This window comes from Myotis lucifugus, unplaced genomic scaffold (genome assembly GCF_000147115.1).
Source record: "Myotis lucifugus unplaced genomic scaffold, Myoluc2.0 scaffold_12, whole genome shotgun sequence".
NCBI classification, from domain to species: domain Eukaryota; kingdom Metazoa; phylum Chordata; class Mammalia; order Chiroptera; family Vespertilionidae; genus Myotis; species Myotis lucifugus.
Genome location: NW_005871060.1, coordinates 2169587 through 2186937, shown reverse-complemented (window position 1 = coordinate 2186937; position 17351 = coordinate 2169587). Strand labels below are relative to the sequence as shown.

General features: G+C 38.5%; 1 protein-coding gene across 1 annotated transcript in view; it reads left to right on the top strand.

The window, feature by feature from the left end:
* Positions 1 to 17351, top strand: part of ANTXR2 (anthrax toxin receptor 2) — a 135092-nt gene that overhangs the window by 56350 nt on the left and 61391 nt on the right. The window contains exons 12-14 of the mRNA XM_006084525.3: positions 1130 to 1225; positions 13994 to 14041; positions 15457 to 15549. Coding sequence (XP_006084587.1) covers positions 1130 to 1225; positions 13994 to 14041; positions 15457 to 15549 — 237 coding nt within the window. The remainder of the gene's footprint in view (positions 1 to 1129; positions 1226 to 13993; positions 14042 to 15456; positions 15550 to 17351) is intronic.

Genomic DNA, 17351 nt, shown 5'->3' with positions numbered 1-17351 from the left:
GGGGAGAGCGTTCGAGCTGCCGTGAGAGATTGTCTGATACATGAATGTACGAGATTGCATTCTTGCATTGGTGCATGTATACCATTTGCCAACAAGAACCGCTGTTGTTAACTTTTCACCTTGGTGATTTTTGATATTCATCTCTTCTATCATTAAATATATAAAGTAAATAGTATTACAACCTCAAAAAGTCTGGGGAAATTCTGCATAAATTCTGCCTAGAGGTAATCATGATTGTAACAGTCCTTTCCCAGAGACAAAAGATAAGGATCACAGGGACCATTCCTGTAACCCAAATACTGATTCTTTTTTACATTCCTTTAAGGCATAATTTAAAACAATTGCTAGCACTTTGGAAGATTTTATACTTATTATTACTTGCCTTATAATAACATATATGAAATAGAATATAAAGCAATTTATATACTTTAAAGAATTTAAAGGAATAGAAATCTGGTTTGAGATTATTATGCTTCCTTTATTGGTTTCTGGTGTTTCCTTAAAAAAATGTGTATCGGGTATAGACATAAGAATCATTCATACCTGTTGAGAATTTTTTTTAATCCTCACCTGAGGATATGCTTTTATTGATTTTTAGAGAGAGAGGAAGGGAGAGAAAGATATTGAGAAACATCAATGTGAGGAATTTCTCCCCCTTCCTCTCTCTCTAAAAAAAGAGGGGGGGGATGGACATTCACTAGAATTTTTCACACAAACAAACAAAAATGCCACAACAAACAAAAAAGTATCAAAGGAGGAGACCTAAGGACCGTTACACGAAATCCATTGTTGGTAGATTAAGGGGGCAGGAGAAAGCAAAACAGGGACATCTCTGGGACAGGATAAAACAGAGACACACGATAGTTAATAAAAATAGGCAGGCTCCCTTCAGATAAAGGTTGGCCTTTGTCCAGGAAGGTGCAGTCCTAGGACATGACTGCCGGCCTTGACCTAGTTTTACTTAGGATTTTTATGTTCAGACCATCCTATGTGGTTACTCTCAGTCTCTGAGTTTGCAAGGCTCATCACACAGGCCTCCCCAGAGCTTAGAATGTGGCCCCCTTTCGTCCACAAGGACTTGACCATTAGCTTCGCTGACCATCTTGCTTTTGTTTTCTTCCTCCTCCAGTCTAATGGGATCGCAGCCATCATTGCCATCCTGGTGTTACTGCTGCTCTTGGGCATCGGCTTGATGTGGTGGTTTTGGCCTCTTTGCTGCAAAGTGGTGAGTAAGAAGGATTTTTAGCTACTCCTTATTTAACCAGTGAGATATAAATAAGGCTTGGAAGGTGAATCAACACTACATTGTTCACCAACAGCAAAGTTTCAATTAGCAAATTGAACATCAATCATTTTTATCACTAATAACTTCTAGGAAACATGCATGCCAATAAATATTTATTGTAAAACTTCATCTCAAAAATATTTCAAAATCAGGTGTGGAGGAAGAAGGGAAGAGGAAGGTAGAGGAGGTCATAGAGATAAAGGCTTTTGTACTAAGCACAAAAGAATTTCAAGGAAATTGAATGGTATTTTCTACTGGATTTATTAGAAGAAGTTGATCATCTGTCAGGTTTTTTTTTTTTTAATATATCTTTATTGATTTTAGAGATGAAGAGCGAGGTAGAAACATCAAGGATGAGAGAAAATCACTGACTGGTTGCCTCCCACACAGCCCACACTGGGGATCAAGCCTATAACCCGGGCATGTGCCCTGAGCGGGAATTGAACTGTGACCTCCTGGTTCATAGGTTGATGCTCAACCACTGAGCCACGCAGGCCGGGTTGTCAGGTGTTTTTTTAAAGTGCGTATTGAACCTTTCATTACCTCTTTGAAAGATCTACTATTTCAGAACTTCTCTGTTTGCTTCTCAGAAAAGCAGTTTAGAAATAAGTCATGTGCAAATGTTAGGGGATTCGTTAGACAGTCACTTTTGAGGTTATGCCAGTTGGTTTTTGTTTGTATCATGTTCCATGAGTGAGTAAAACCTCTGACAGAATCTGGGAGTAAAATAGTCTTCTACTGCTGCTGTATTAAATTGCCTCACATTGGGTGACTTAGCTTAAAACAATGCGTATTTGTTACCTAACCACGATGTAATCACAGATCCAGCACGGGTCTCTCTGGGCTAAAAGGTATCAGCATGGGTACATTCCTCCCTTAGTGCTCCAGAGGACAGTCTGTTCCCTCGCCTTTTCCAGCTTTTAGAGGCTATCTACATTCATTGATTAGGGGTCCCCCTCCGCCATCTTCAAAGCCAGCAACGATGCATCTCTTCTGTAGTCACGGCTCCCTCTCTCTCAACCCAGCTGGGACGTGCGGCACCTCCAATGTTAAGGAACCATGTGATTAGGTTGGACACTAGGATAATCCAGGATAATCTCCCATCTCAAGGTCTTTAACCTTAATCGCATCTGCAAAGTTCCTTTTACCTTGTAAGGCAATTTAGTCACAGTTCCAGGGAATTGGAGTGTGGACATCATTGTGGGGCTGTAATTCTGCCAACCACAGGGTGGAATGTTGAGTGATAAATATTGGCAGATTTTAAGCAATCCCATTTGGATTCTTCAGGCTTCATAGAAAAGATTATCCTGAAGAGCACTTTTTCAAAGCATGCCTACTACTTATTTTGATAGTGTCCCTTTTATTAGCAGCACATCATTTAGAACTTTGCATTCCATAGATCACAGTATTGTTTTACGTACTATTACTAGACTGCCTTTTCCTCTCAACTCTGCTGACTGATTTCAGCAACATCCGGCAGTGCTTTTTGTATTAGTCCTGCATTCATTATTCATTGTACTTCAGTCTGCTTTTACGAGGCAGCTTTACAGTCCTTTACCTCAGAGCTGTTGGCCCATGGAGGAGATACAGAACTAAACAACAGTAGAGACAAGAAGCATCCTGCCTCTTTGCTGAACTAATCAGTTTCCTGCCGTAGCAGTTTATGCACAAACGGCTTCCTGTTTTAATCTTGATTTTCCTAGATACGACTATTGTAGGGCGGCTAGCATTCTTGAGTCTCAAATTTACAAAGCAAAAATGTGCCCTAAAGTAATTTGTACTTCTTGCTTTTTTATTTTAAATTTTGCAATGCTGGATTTCCTTCCTTCATTACTTTTCACTTTCATCTATTATTGGCCAGAGGGCTCACAAGTGTCAAAGTGTATGTTTTTTAAAGACACTTGCAAAAACTGAAGCAGGCTTCTTTGGGAGCTTGCTGGATGTGCTCAAAGGAGGTTTCCACTATCATTTTGGTCATGAAAACAGATCTATTTTGACCCTGGGACTCTGCAGATTGCAAAGCACATAGTGTATTTCCTTCTGCCAGGCTTAGGGCACCTTTAAGGTGTGTTTTCAGGACGTGAGGGCTTCCAATCATGAACGCTTGCTAATTTCTGGAGCTTATTTACCAGAGAGAACCAGTTTTAGTTTACATTTAGAAATATAGACTGAGAGAGCAGCTAGCCCTGTGTATGAGCTGACACTTAGATCTAGGTATAAATGAGTCACAGCTAATATTTCCCAAAGTAAGGTTTAAAAGCAGAGAGAAGGTAAAGGCAAAATTCTGTATTCAGCTCTTAGCAATCTAATAAGTTCCAGTATTGTACTGGGAACTGGGGAGTGGGTGTGTCTGCACAAAAATGATGATAATATGATATGAAAACATATTTTAATATGAAAACACAGAACTGTGGGTAAAATGTCAATGGAGGGTCAAAAGTGCCTCAGTAGCAACAGGTGTAAACAGTAAGAACACAAAGCAAGAGGGATTTGCTAGAGTTAAGGGGCTATTTTAGAGGAACCTGACTAAGCTGCTGACTCCAAACTGAGCTTTGAATAATGAATAAGTTGTTGGCAGTTGGTGGGGGACATTTCCGGTGAAGTGTGTGCAGGATTACTAGTTATTCTGGCATGCTTTGGGAAGGCCGAGGCTGAGGCCTAGGATGCCAATGGCAGGGAGGGGGGAAGGATGGCTTGGGATGTAGCCATGAACCCCATTAGGGAGGGCCTTCTCTGTCTTTTAGGAAGTTTGAACACTCCCTGGGAATGAGGAGAAGCCACTGGAGAGGTTTGATCAGTATAATCCCCTGAAAGAAGCTTTGCTTGTTGCTTGGTTAGAGGTCTGGTCCTCAGGGGGTTAAGTCTGCATCCAACGCAGTTCCATCAACAATTGAAATGGAAAGCCAGTGACAGGTAGTGCATCTTAGAAATGGTTGGAGCGAAGTATCTCTAACAAAGTGTGGAGAGTTGGAGAATAACAAAGAGGCTAAGTGAGCTAGGGAAACATGGAGAGGCGATGGAAAACCAGGGGCAGAGGAGACTAACCTTGTGAAAAAAATGTTGAGTGTATCAGGTGTTGTAGTATAACTGCGGGCACTTTATTTTACTTTGTTCCTTTTACAGAATACACATGTGCAATGCTGGAATTAGAATGTGGTTATTTAAATAATTCTTAGCATTAACTTATCAGGGATCAGTTTGACTTTGATTGTCTATTGTGAGCAGTGATATTACTTTTTAGTGGGGTGAGAAATGCATTTCTCTCAGCTTGGTGTTGTACAGCTTTCTCTTTGGTTGAGTGTGTTTTAAGTATCAGTGGTAGAGATTTAAAGGTATGTCTGTTCTCTGGGCATGTTTACATCACGTCTGTGATTCACCTCTTAGGGAGTCACATGCTCCGAAACTCTTATCAGGACAGAGAGCCTGGGGGGAAAAGCCCCGAACAGAGGCCTTAATATTTGTCACACATTCTTCATTCAATGGTTTCATATTTTATGGGAATATCTTATGAAATGATTTGATCATTCATTGTTTAAAAATTACAGTTTCATGTGTAATAATGGCTCAAATATGACAGTGTTAGTTATATCTTAGACAGTGATTCTCAGTTTGTTTTTTCATGCCTGAGGACTCCTACAAGAGTGGCTGTCCGATTTCAGTGTGGCCATCCTCCCTGAGGGGAAGGAGGGCTGAGATATCCCGGGATCAGTGCAGTTCAGAAAGCCCCGTGTGGTAGGCTGGCTAATGATCTCTGAAGTTATCTGGGTCTTAATCCCTGTACACTGAATGATTAAATTAAGGATCTTGAGATAGGGAGATTTTTCCAGGGTGACTCAGGTGGGTTCCTAGATCAACCATTGCAGTTCATTATTTAATGAACTAATAAAAAAACATATTTCTATATCACAGATTTAGCTATTTTTACACATTTGATAAATATATTTTAATATAATTGGGTTTCTTTAAACTCTGTGTATTTTAATTTAGCTTAATTATTCCGAGAAGGGGTTCCATAGGTTCACCAGATTGTTTCTGAGGGGCTTAGGATGAAAAGGTTAAGAAAACAAGACAAAACATGCAATAGAATCTGGACACCCAAGAAAACATGCAATAGAATCTGGACACCCAAGATGCTTTTAATATGAGACTATTTTAAAATTTTAAATCTTTCAGTTTATTGTAATGAGTATTTTCAAGACTAAAAAAGAAATGATATCATTTAAAATGTTGCAGAACAAATAGAAATCTAAATCAATGATATTTGGAGAACTTTATCTAAATAGAAATCTAAATCAGAACTTTATCTAGTAATAATCACAACAAAAGAGCCCTCATGCAAAGCTGACATTTTTGGGCACTACCAATAGTGAATTATGGAGTGTGTTGAGTTTGCAAACTATTCCATAAGGGGAAAAGTTCTCATTTTTGTATGAAGTTATTTCTCACCATCTGTTAAGAGTCTGTATCCTGCTCATTGAGTATCCTCACATCCTCTTTTACAACTGCTTTTCTTTAACAAAAACATCAACAGCATCCTCTCTTTTTCCTTCAATTAAAAAAAAATGGGACAGGAAAGATTAAAAATAAACTTATGTATTGAATCATGAGTGAGATAATGGAAAATGTGGATGTTTTCATCATTGTTTAGCTTAGAAGGCATGTTGGGTTTACGGCAGATTTGTTGTACTATCAGGATGGCAGAAATGACAGTCCTACAGTTGCATCATTTGGAATAACCAGACTCTCCACAGGATTACAGATGTAAGGCTAATGAGGTGGCAAACAAAGGCTTTCTGGAGTGTTGTCAATTAGAGTGTGTTATACAGCTGCAAATATCTGAATATACTGGAAATGATAAATGCTCACTCTGCTCTAGTGTCCTTGGCCAAAGTTCTCCATCCGCAAGGGAATACTCATTTCCCTTAGTGCATTTACGACATTACATAAAGATCTCATACATCTTAATTTAAAAAACCATTTAAAAAGTTATCTTTTTAAAACCCAACTTGTTTATAAGTAAGTTGAGCTTTCATGACAAGGATATATCTGACTGGAGCTCTAAGGAATCATTTTCTTAGCCAGCAACAGCTGTGCTGTTTTTTGTAAATAGTAATAATGCTTCCACATTCACTTGTTTTTTATTGTTGAGGAGGGCTCGTGGTGCCTTTATTGAGTTACTTTGAGAGCAGCTTGATAATTTTTTTTTGGAATGCACAATAAAGTAGAAGTAATTTAAATTTTAATATGCCTTCCTTGCACCATTAATTAAAATGATTTATGTTTGGTTGCCCCCTTGAAATAGGGTGTGATGTTAGTACTCATTGCTTCCATGGTGATGTTTTTCAACAGAGCATCATGTACGAAACAGGGTACCAAACTCTTCTTGGTCCTAGTTTATTTGCCTTGATAGCAGCACCTTAACTGCTGGCAGAATACACTCTCACACTTCTTTCCAGTCCTCATTTGGCATTTTTAAATGACTAGTCATTGTCCAGACTTCCTACCAGCTATTTGTTGCTAGTAAGAATCCTTTCCTTATTAAAGATTTTTATTGATTTTTAGAGAGAGAGAAAGAGAGGGAGAGAGAAACATCACTGAGACAATCATTGATTGGCTTGTCTCCTGCACTCCCCCTACTGGGGATTGAGCTAGAAATCCAGGCATGTGCCCTGAGTGGGAATTGAACCAGCAACCTTTCTGTTGTCGGGATGATGCCCAATCAACTGAGCCAGACCAATCAATCTTTGACCATTGATGAATCTGTCAAGGAGGAAAAGAAAGGAAATGAAAGGAAAGGCAGGATGAGGTAACCCAGATCGTATTTTGGTCTGGATGTTGAAAGCATCTAATTTTGTGAGATTTAGAAAAGGACTTCCCAAACAGCAATATAAGAGCCTTTGTGCTTATGCACTTCAGAGGAGAGGAACTACACTTGCTCTCTGATCTTATCAAAAAGAGATGGGAGAATGAAAGGAAGACCCACCTATATTTTTAAACAAATTTTTGTAGCCAGTAAGAATGATTTCTCTATTGTCTGTGGGCTCCCAGACACTTAGATGACATTGCTGATAAACTGGGCATTTGTTTTTGTCATTGGCAAGAATCAGTTCTGAAATAGTTCTTGATCTACAGTTGCTGTACAGTATCTTTTTTAATTCAGTGCAGTTCACTGTTGACAGTTCTTTTCACTCTTTTCTGAATATCAGAACATATGATTGCATCAAGCTGGCTGCAGGCTCCAGTGCTGACATTTTCTAGCGCAAAGAATGCCCACATCACTCGAGCATTTGAAAAGTGTTAATGAGCAGATCAAAAGGACTGTTGCCTGAAGCAGCTAACTTTTTTTTCCCCCTAAGAAATCGGCTCTCCTCCAAACTGAAATCTTCATTCTAGCAGCTAAGTAGATGAGATGTAATCCTCCCCGATGATGATAATAACAAATAAAAAAAATTGGAGAAGAATCAAACTCTGCATATGGTTCATAAAGTGGTGAAAGTGTTTTCCAGAATCTTCAATACTGAGCTGAAGGATGCTAAGTGGAAAAAAATCCTGGCAACTAGGCAATATTATGCCTTTTAAAATCTGCAAATTCTCATAAAATATGGTGCATATGAATACATCTTTTTCTGAAATGCATGTGCTCTTGCACTATTTAATACAAGAATGAGATTCTCATGACTGTTATTTTTAATCTATTTGGACTGACAGTAAGGTTTCCCGTTCTCCTGCACTAGTTTGACTGAAATGTAGGGATATCAGTTGGACACAGACTTTGCCATTTTTGGCTTTTGGGCTGAATGGCTTCAGATCATTTCTCCTTTGTTGCTTATGAGGCCACATGGTAGAGTGAAGAGAGGGAGCATTTTGAAACATCAGACACATAAGGAACATTTTATTTTCTGTTCCATCATTTCTAGGTTAGGGATGTTGACTATGTGAATTATCAAGTTATTGCTCAATGAAATGGGGATGATAAACTTTTTTCACGTAGTCACCATAAAAATTAAATTATATCTATCTATCTGCTTACTTTTTTAATACATTCATCCATCCGTCTATCTGTCCATTCTGTGCATCCCAGCCAGTGACAATTACTCAACAAATCTTAAGCCTTTTCTTCTACACTCTTCCCCTTTGCAGTCCAAACTTATTTTGAAAGGATGTCATATGGCAGAAGAAGTTGAACTCAGAGTTTGAAGGTAGATTGGCCTGGGTCCTGGGTTTGAATCCTAATACTAATGTTTTCTCTTTGTATATCCTTGAGCAAGTTATTGAAGTTGGAGTCTCCTTATATTTAAATGGAGAGAAGCATAGTAACTGCATAGGGTTATATGACAGAACCAATAAGTGGTGGTTACTGTTAATAGTAATATTAATACACAAATGAGCCATAGCACTGACTCAGTTTCTGAAACTAGTGTTATATTTTGTGGTGATGGCTGTGTTTCTTAATTTACCAGGTCAAAAGTTGACTTAGGCAGAGTTTTAAGGCTGTTGTTCCTATTGTTAACAATGTAGAAAATGTATCTGCCAGGATTTCAGAATCAATTTAAATTTATAATAAGTCATGCATTTAGTCATTTGTAAGATTAATTACATGTTATTGGAAAAACAAACCCTAATGTTCTTTTCTATAATAAGGTGAATACAAATGCTTTAGACATATGGCCTACTTAATTATGGAAAGGCATAGAAGCAAAAGTCCTGGTGGAGACATTATGATTTGTAGTATTTTTGTTTGTTTTTTTAGCATTCTATTGGAATTTTCATCTTGGAAAGGGCTACAATTAATTGAATTAATTTTCTAGATGAAGAAACTTAGGGTAGTCTTACATCTTCCCACCTACCACTGAGTTCCTTAGTTCTCTGAATTTATTGGTTAAGAGAAATGTGATGCTCCATTTTCTTTGGAATATGCAATATTTTAGTTTCATGGAAATCATCTCTGTTTATCATTATTTTCCTTCCTATTTTTCTCATAAATTTAGAGGTTGGCTATGAGCCTTTTAGAATGTTCTCAGCTATTTCCTTCAGTTTACTTTTCATTCATATTTTTATTACCTGCTGCTTGCAGAGCACTTTATTAGGCACTAGAGATAGTTATAAAGAAGGGGGAATGATTATTGCCCTGAAGAAATCTACAGTCTTAAAGAGTAATTGAAAAATTCCAAAATAAACATATAAACCCAAGTTAATGAAGCATGAATAGTTCAACTGAACAGCAAAATATAGTTTTAGAAGTTTTAAAGCTTCCAGATAAAGCAATAGTGAGTTGGTGGAATAGTCTGTGAATGCTGGATAGGAGTTAACATGAAAATGGTCATTTTATTTGGGGGAAGCAAAGGGATCTTTGGTCTTCCTTGGGTAGAGGGACATGTAAAGGTATATTTTTAAATCGGGGATTGGGATGGAGCCACACTGTGCTGAGGCATGTGAACAAGGAGAATAGAAGACCGGGCTCATGTAAATGTATTGAGAAAGAGCTTTGTTTTTCCAGGTTGTGGCTTATGATACCAAATAAAGGGACTCCAGTAAGGTGAAAGAATGCAAAGACACCTCTTACTATCCTTTTGTGAGTTTGTCAGCAGTGAACATATAAGGATTGGAGTTTTGTCTATATCAATACTATGCAGGATAATGAGTATGGCATTAAAAATGGCAGAATCATGGAGAGGGTGTCCAGTAATTCTTGGAAGGTCCATAGAACAAGGTTGTGGATACCATTTATTTCCTCAGAAATTTATATCCCAGTGCAAGATGTACAGAGTAAATTTTAAATCCTCACAAGGAAATGAAAATGAGTTTAGATATATTATACTCAGACTTAGTGGAATGAAGGATGTACCTTGGTCCTTCCCTAGTGAGAGAAGTTTAGACAACACTTCATGGTAATTTGCAAAATTAAGAGTGGAAGCGTGATTTGTAAGGGTGCTCCAATAAATTTCAGTAATTCATTGATTTCAATTGTGGTCATTGTAACCATTGACCCATTTTGACCAGAGAAATGATCAATTAAGTTTGTGTTAGAAAAATATTTACCTGACTACATATGTTAGAATGAGGGATGGATTAGAGATAGATAAACAAGCTAGATGTCTAATTTAAGTAATAAGAGAATGTAGACATTGATGACAAAAAAAGCAATGGTAATTAAAAACTTATCAATCAATGCCATCAATATGTTATTAGTTAAAATGCATAAAATTGGAGTGAGGACTGGTGGGGTGCATCTGTTTCCTCTGAGCACCATTCATTTACTGATAATGGGTATGCCACACTTAAAGTGCTATTAGCAGTTCTGGAAACCACACTTTGACATATTGATCAAATGAATATATACTAATGAAACTGACCAAGATAAGCACATAACTCAGAGCCATTGCATGAGAAATGGCTGTGATGTTTAGCTTTGAGATGAATAAGTTCAATAGATACATGGTTATCATCCTAGTATTCAAAATTAGGAACTGCTCTCTTCTGGAAGAAAAATTAGTTGTGTGCCTGTGTATTTCCACATCCTAGGATCAGGACTAAAGAGTGGCATCTACAGAGAGGAAGGCTTTGGCTCCTTTGGGGAAAAACACTTTCAAATTATTTGAGTTTCTTGCCAATGGAATGAATTGTTTTGTGAGGTAGTGAGTTTCTCTTTATTGCAGGAATTCAAACATTGGGCTACAACTTGGTGGGAATTTTTCACAATATTGAAGTTTTGGTTGATTGTGAAAAATGTTGTACAGATATTTGTAAGGTCCAGAGAATATTGAGTTTATGATTTTAGGTAGTGACAGTGGGAACAGAATGCAAAGAATCTGCCCTTCTTCCCTGGTTCCCTCCTCCCCACCTTATCCCTCTCTTCCTCTCTCCTCCTTTTTTCTCCCTTCCATTCCTCTCTCCTCTCCTACTTCCTTTCTCTCTCTTTGTCTCTTCCTCCCTCCTCTTTCTCCTTTCCTGGCCTTCTAACTTCCCTTTCCCCTGACTGCCTTTCTTTCTTCTCTCTTACAAAATAGAAACTTAACTAAGTTCTGGGAATACAGTGAGGAACAAAGAAGACAAAAACCCCACCCTTATGGAAGTTTCAGTTTTTTGGAGCTACAAAATGTTATCAACTCTGATAAATGCCAGGGAAGAACAAATAGGCATCTGGAAATATGAAGGGGATCTACTTTGGGAAAATTGGGGGAATTTGTGAGGAGGGGGAACTTTTCAAAGAATCTATTGGACATGGTAAATGATTTGGTGAAGTCACTTAGAATAAAAGAAGAAATTATAAAGTGTGAAAAATTTGGAGCTTCAACTAGAAAGAATGATATACTTGAAAGAAACAGAGAAAATAGGGAGAAGAGTTGGTTGGCTTTTAAATGAAAATGTTTAGGTTGCTTTTGACTCTTGAATATGAAATGTTGATGGATCTGGTTTTCATTGGTTGCTTTTGGACATGTAGGTTGATAATGGTATGAGTGCTTCTTTGTTATAAAGGAAATTCACCTATAGCTTGGTAACCTTGACTTTTTTATTTTACCACAGCATCATTATAAATTTTAATCCTCTACTGGCATTTATTTCAGATCGAAATGTAAAAACTCACAGATTTTTATCTTTCAAAATTACCAGAAAGAACTGGAATTTAATTTTATTGATAAAATAAAATTGAATTATATAAAAGGGTTCAATAGAAACAACAGCATTTCTTGTAGCATTAAATGCTACATAATGAGTTAGTTTGAGATTCAATCTGTGGGGTTGTAATTATTGTCTATGTATTTTTTTCCTGAGATTTACATCTAAACTAAAATTTGAATGATGAAAATATTGTACGTAAAAATTGAGTCCGTTTTCTCCACATTATCAATAACATTAATTTTTAAAATATATATTTTTATTGATATTAGAGAGAAGGGGAGAGAGAAAGAGAGAGAGAGAGAGAGAGAGAGAGAGAGAGAGAGAGAGAGAGAAACATCAATGACAAGAGAGAATCAATGATTGGTTGCCTCTTGCATGCCCCCTACTGCAGATTGAGCCTGCAACCTAGGCATGTGCCCTGACCAGGAATCGAACAGTGACCTCCTGATTCATAGGTCGATGCTCAACCACTGAGCAATAACATTAATTTTTTAAAACACCTTTTATTAAGAAAAGTTTCAAATGTACACAAAGAAAGACTAAAATAATAAAACACCCTTTTCTCCTTTACTCAGTTTCAATTTCTGGCTAACCCTAAACCCAGATAATTTTGGTGAAAGTATCAGAAGCATATTATTTAACTTGGAAAAATTGTAGTATATATCTTAAAAGGGCAAGCAGTCTTTGAAAAACATACCCAGGATAATAGTAATATACCTAAATAATAATGATTCCTTGATGATTTTAATTTTTAAACTTATTATTTTAAACTTTTGAAAATTTAATAACATAATTGAAACATTTGACATTAGATGAAATGAAGCAATTATATTTTCAAAGTTTTTTGTTTGTTTGTTTGTTTTTAGTTAGTATAGAGACTTGATATGTACCTGAATGATCAGAAGCCACTGGCACTTGGTCAATAATTTTCTAACATGATGGTACAAAAGTCCAGATACTCCAACCAGAAAAGGTCATTTAAATTAGATGGAGGGGTCTATTTTTCTCACTTAAAGAATTAACCACATAAAATTTCATGAAATAATATATTAAGTAATTGTTCACAGGAAAAGGAATGTTGGCTAAAAAGTTGGTTTGTTTCTAGGTTAAAGGCTGTGGAAAGCATAAGTTAATTTCCCTGTCATCTCACCCAGAGCAAGCTAAGTTTTATATTGCCAACCTATGAAAAAGTCAACGAGTCATAGCAGGGAGATTTTGCAAGTCAATCCCTACTCTGTTTGAGGGGACATACTGTAATCTAGTGAAAAAAAAAGTTTGTATTTTGACATTAGAAGAACCACTTAGTGAAGCTTTGTGCAAGGTATTTGACAATTGTTGTTCTTGTTATTCATGTGACATATGAAGCTAATAACATATTTAGACCATAAAGATAGAATGAATGTGTGTGGAGAAGTTTTGTGAATTTTAGGTGCTTTTTATCTATTTTGCCTAACAAATGCCTCCACAACCTTGTGTCTTCAAACAGTAATTTAGTGTCTTCACGGTTCTGTGGAGATTGGCTCAACCAGGAGGTTCCCACTTGGTGTTCTCTCATGTGATTGCGGTCAGGTGGCAGCTGGGCCGGAGGCATCAGAAAGTTAAAGAGGCTCTATGTGCAAGAGAGATTCTTCCCTCACATTCTGGCACCTCAGCTGGGAAGGCTGGCACAGCTGGGGGCTGGCCATGTGTCTGTCTCTCACCACCTAGCCATACCTAACGTTATCCTGGGCTTCCTCACAGCTTGATGGTTTCAGGGTAGACATGACATGACAGCAGGCTTCCCCTAGAATGAGTGTTCCAAAGGTGTCAGGGGAAGTGAAAACACTTCTTTTGACCTAGCCTCAGAAGTCACATGGTATCACTTCTACCTCATGCTAGTCAAAAGCTAGTTACAGGAAAGTCCAGATTCAAAGGGAGGAGCATACATATTGGGCAGCGGGGGTGGGTGGGGGGATGGGGTGTTAAGGATCATTGGGGACATCATTGGTGCTAACACAGTATTTTACTAATCTAATTACTTTATACACCCTTACTGTTTCCTCTCTATGACACAAAAGTTTTACATTTAATTTTTTTGTTTCTGGACAGGTTATCAAGGATCCTCCTCCTCCACCACCACCCTCTGCACCAGTAGAGGTAAATGAGTGCTTAATATGTGATGTCAGTGTTTTTCAGATATTATCTCCAAACTTGGCCAATTACATTATTATTTGATAACTATGATACCCATGTAATGACTTTTGAATTCATGAAAATTAAGTTATTGTTTGTCCTCTTATGATTTCTTGTATGTGCTAGACGAGATGAACAGTACATAGATTTAATTTACTTCTTATAGCAATATATCAATAGTTCTGATGTCACTTATTTTGTTTAAAAAAAGTTCGAAACTGCAAACTGGCAGTTCAAAGATGTTATTATTTTCCTCAAAATGATTAATACAGTAGTCTCCCTTATTCATGGTCTCTCTTCCTGTAGTTTCAGTTACCGGTGGTCAACTGTGGTCAGCTGAGGTCTGAAAATATTAAATGGAAAATTCCAGAAATAAACAATTAAAAATTTTAGTTTACATGTCAGTCTGAAGAGGGTGATGAAGTCCACACCATCCCATTCTGTCCTGCCAGGGATGCCTTTGTCCAATGGATCCCTGCTGTATACCTGCCTATTAGTAACGCAGTAGCTGTTTCGGTTACCAAACTATGTCTCAGTAGTGCAGTGCTTGTGTTCACATAACCCTTATTTTATTTAGTAATGGCCCCAAAGTGCGAGAGTAGTGATGTTGGCAGTTTGGATATGCCAAAGAGAAGCTGTAAAGTGCTTCCTTTATGTGAAAAGGTGAAAGTTCTTAATAAGAAAAGAAAAAAAAATGTTGAGGTTGCTAAGATCTACAGTAAGAACACCATGAAATTTCCTAATTTATAAATTAAACTATATCATCAGTATGTATGTATAGAAAAAAATCATATATATTAGGTTTGGTACTATCCACAGTTTCAGGCATCCAATGAAGGTTTGGTGGGGCGGGGATAAAAGCTAAAAGCGGGCTGTTGTACTTTAAATAACTGTTTGTTAGCCAAAAATGTGTTAGCAACATGAAATACAGGATGTACTGCCTTATGCATTTTTAAAGCTTCTCAACTACCTATCTTTTTAGTACAAACTTCACAGAACTCAAACATACACATACTTTGATGCTTTACATGGTTATTGAAGTGCTCTCCCAATTTTAATGTTTTATCTTTTTAAATATCAAGTGATGAATAGAAAAACAAAACAAAACAAATGATGCTCATAGCAACTTTTGGTAACTTAGTGAATAAAGGAGATTCCCTAAAATTGTGGGGAGGAAGGAGTCCTCCTGTGCTCTGGAACTCCAGGGGAAATTTATGCCGTAAGCATCCACACATCTACATGTCTCATGTATAACTTGTGCTGTGTTTCTTACACATGAATTGCATTATTCAGAAAAATGGCTCAGTGTGAATCAGTCCTGACTAAGCAATATTTTAAGAATGTAATTGAACCAATTTTTAAAAATTGTATCTAAATAGGAGGAAGAGGATCCTCTGCCAAACAAGAAATGGCCAACTGTGGATGCTTCCTATTATGGCGGTCGAGGGGTTGGAGGAATTAAAAGAATGGAGGTTGGTATCTTTAAAAAAATAGAAGCCACTAATTTGGAATATGAATTTCTGGAACTATGAAACCATGGAAACTGTACTTTTTATAATTCAATATAACAATACATCCATTTTTTTACTTAACACTGGGTCTTTTGCAGATATTCTTTTTCTATGGAATCATCTTAGCCATTTCAAAATTCTCTAAGAAGAACTAACTTCATTAGTCAAAGAACTGCATTGATACCATGTCTGAATTCTAAAGGGCAAAACAAAGTTAGGGTTTTTCTCACTATTTTGGAAAAAATTACTGCAGAGAACATCAATTTTAAAGAAGTCAGCCACTTAAAATTGCAACAATACTCATCTTTCAAAAGATCTAATAGCTATGTACTATTTGAGGAGAAAAATGTTAAAATATTCAATAGTATGGATATGACCTTATCACAAATGTAGAGGAAACACATGTAAGGCTTTATTTTAATACAGCTTTTAGTTACCACTTATGAACAATCATAATTAATACTAAACATCTTTTATTAGAATGCATTGAACTTTTTGACTGACTCAAATTGTGGAATGAACTGATGTTTAATATTATATTTTAAAAATTAAATGAGGTCTTCTTACCACCACATAAATATTCTTCAAAGTGATTAATCCTATCTAATAAAAGAGAAACATGGTAATTAGCCGTACATCCGCTACCCTTCCCATTGGCTAATCAGGGCGATATGCAAATTAACTGCCAGCCAAGATGGCGGCCGGCAGCCATGCACTGAAGCAAACAGGGAGGCTTGCTTGCTCCAGTGACGGCGGACTCCAACGTTCCCCGCCTGACTTGCCGGCCTCTCAGCTGCAACTCTAAGCAACTATGTTGCAAATATAGAAGCTAAACAAAACCCCAGAAACCTGCTTTAGTCAGCGGGCTTCAGCCAGCCGGACCGCAACACTGTATCAAATACAGAAGGTAAACAAAGGCCAGAAACCTGCTTTCAGCAGGCGAGGCCTCAGAGCTAAAGCTGGCCCAGAATAAAAAAAAGAAAAAGAAAAAAAGGAGCGGTTGGGAGCTTCAGTCACCCGCCAGCCTGAAAACGGCCCTCAGCCCCTCAGCCAGACTGGCCAGGCACCCCAGTGGGGACCCCCACCCTGATCCAGGACACCCTTCAGGGCAAATCAGCCAGCCCCCACCCATGCACCAGGCCTCTATTCTATATAGTAAAAGGGTAATATGCCTCCCGGCACCGGGATCAGCATGACGGGGGTAGCGCCCAAACCCCCTGATCACCCTGCGGCTCTGTGTGTGACAGGGGGAGGGGCCACAACCTCCCTATCCGCCCTGCTCTGTTCGTGAGAGGGGAATGTGCCCAACCCCCTGATCAGCCCTGCTCTGTGCCTGATAGGGGAGAGCTCCCCAACCCCCTGATCACCCTGCAGCTCTGTGTGTGACAGGGTGCAGCGCCTAACCCCCTGATTGGTCCTGCTCTGTGTGTGACAGGGTGCAGCACCCCAACCCCCTGATCGGCCCTGCTCTGTGTGTGACAGGGTGCGGCGCCCAACTCCCCCCCCCCCCCCCAACGGGCCCTGCTCTGTTTGTGACGGGGTAGAGCCATAACCTCCCCATCGGCCCTGCCCTGAGTGTGACAGTGGCGGCACCCCAACCCCCTGATCGGCCCTGCTCTGTGGGTGATAGAGGGCGGTGCCCCAACCCCCTGATCCGCCCTGCTCTGTGTGTGACAGCGGGCGGTGCCCCAACTCCCCTATCGGCCCTACTCTGTGAGTGACAGGGGGGAGCTCCTCAACTCCCTGATGGCCCTGCTCTGTGC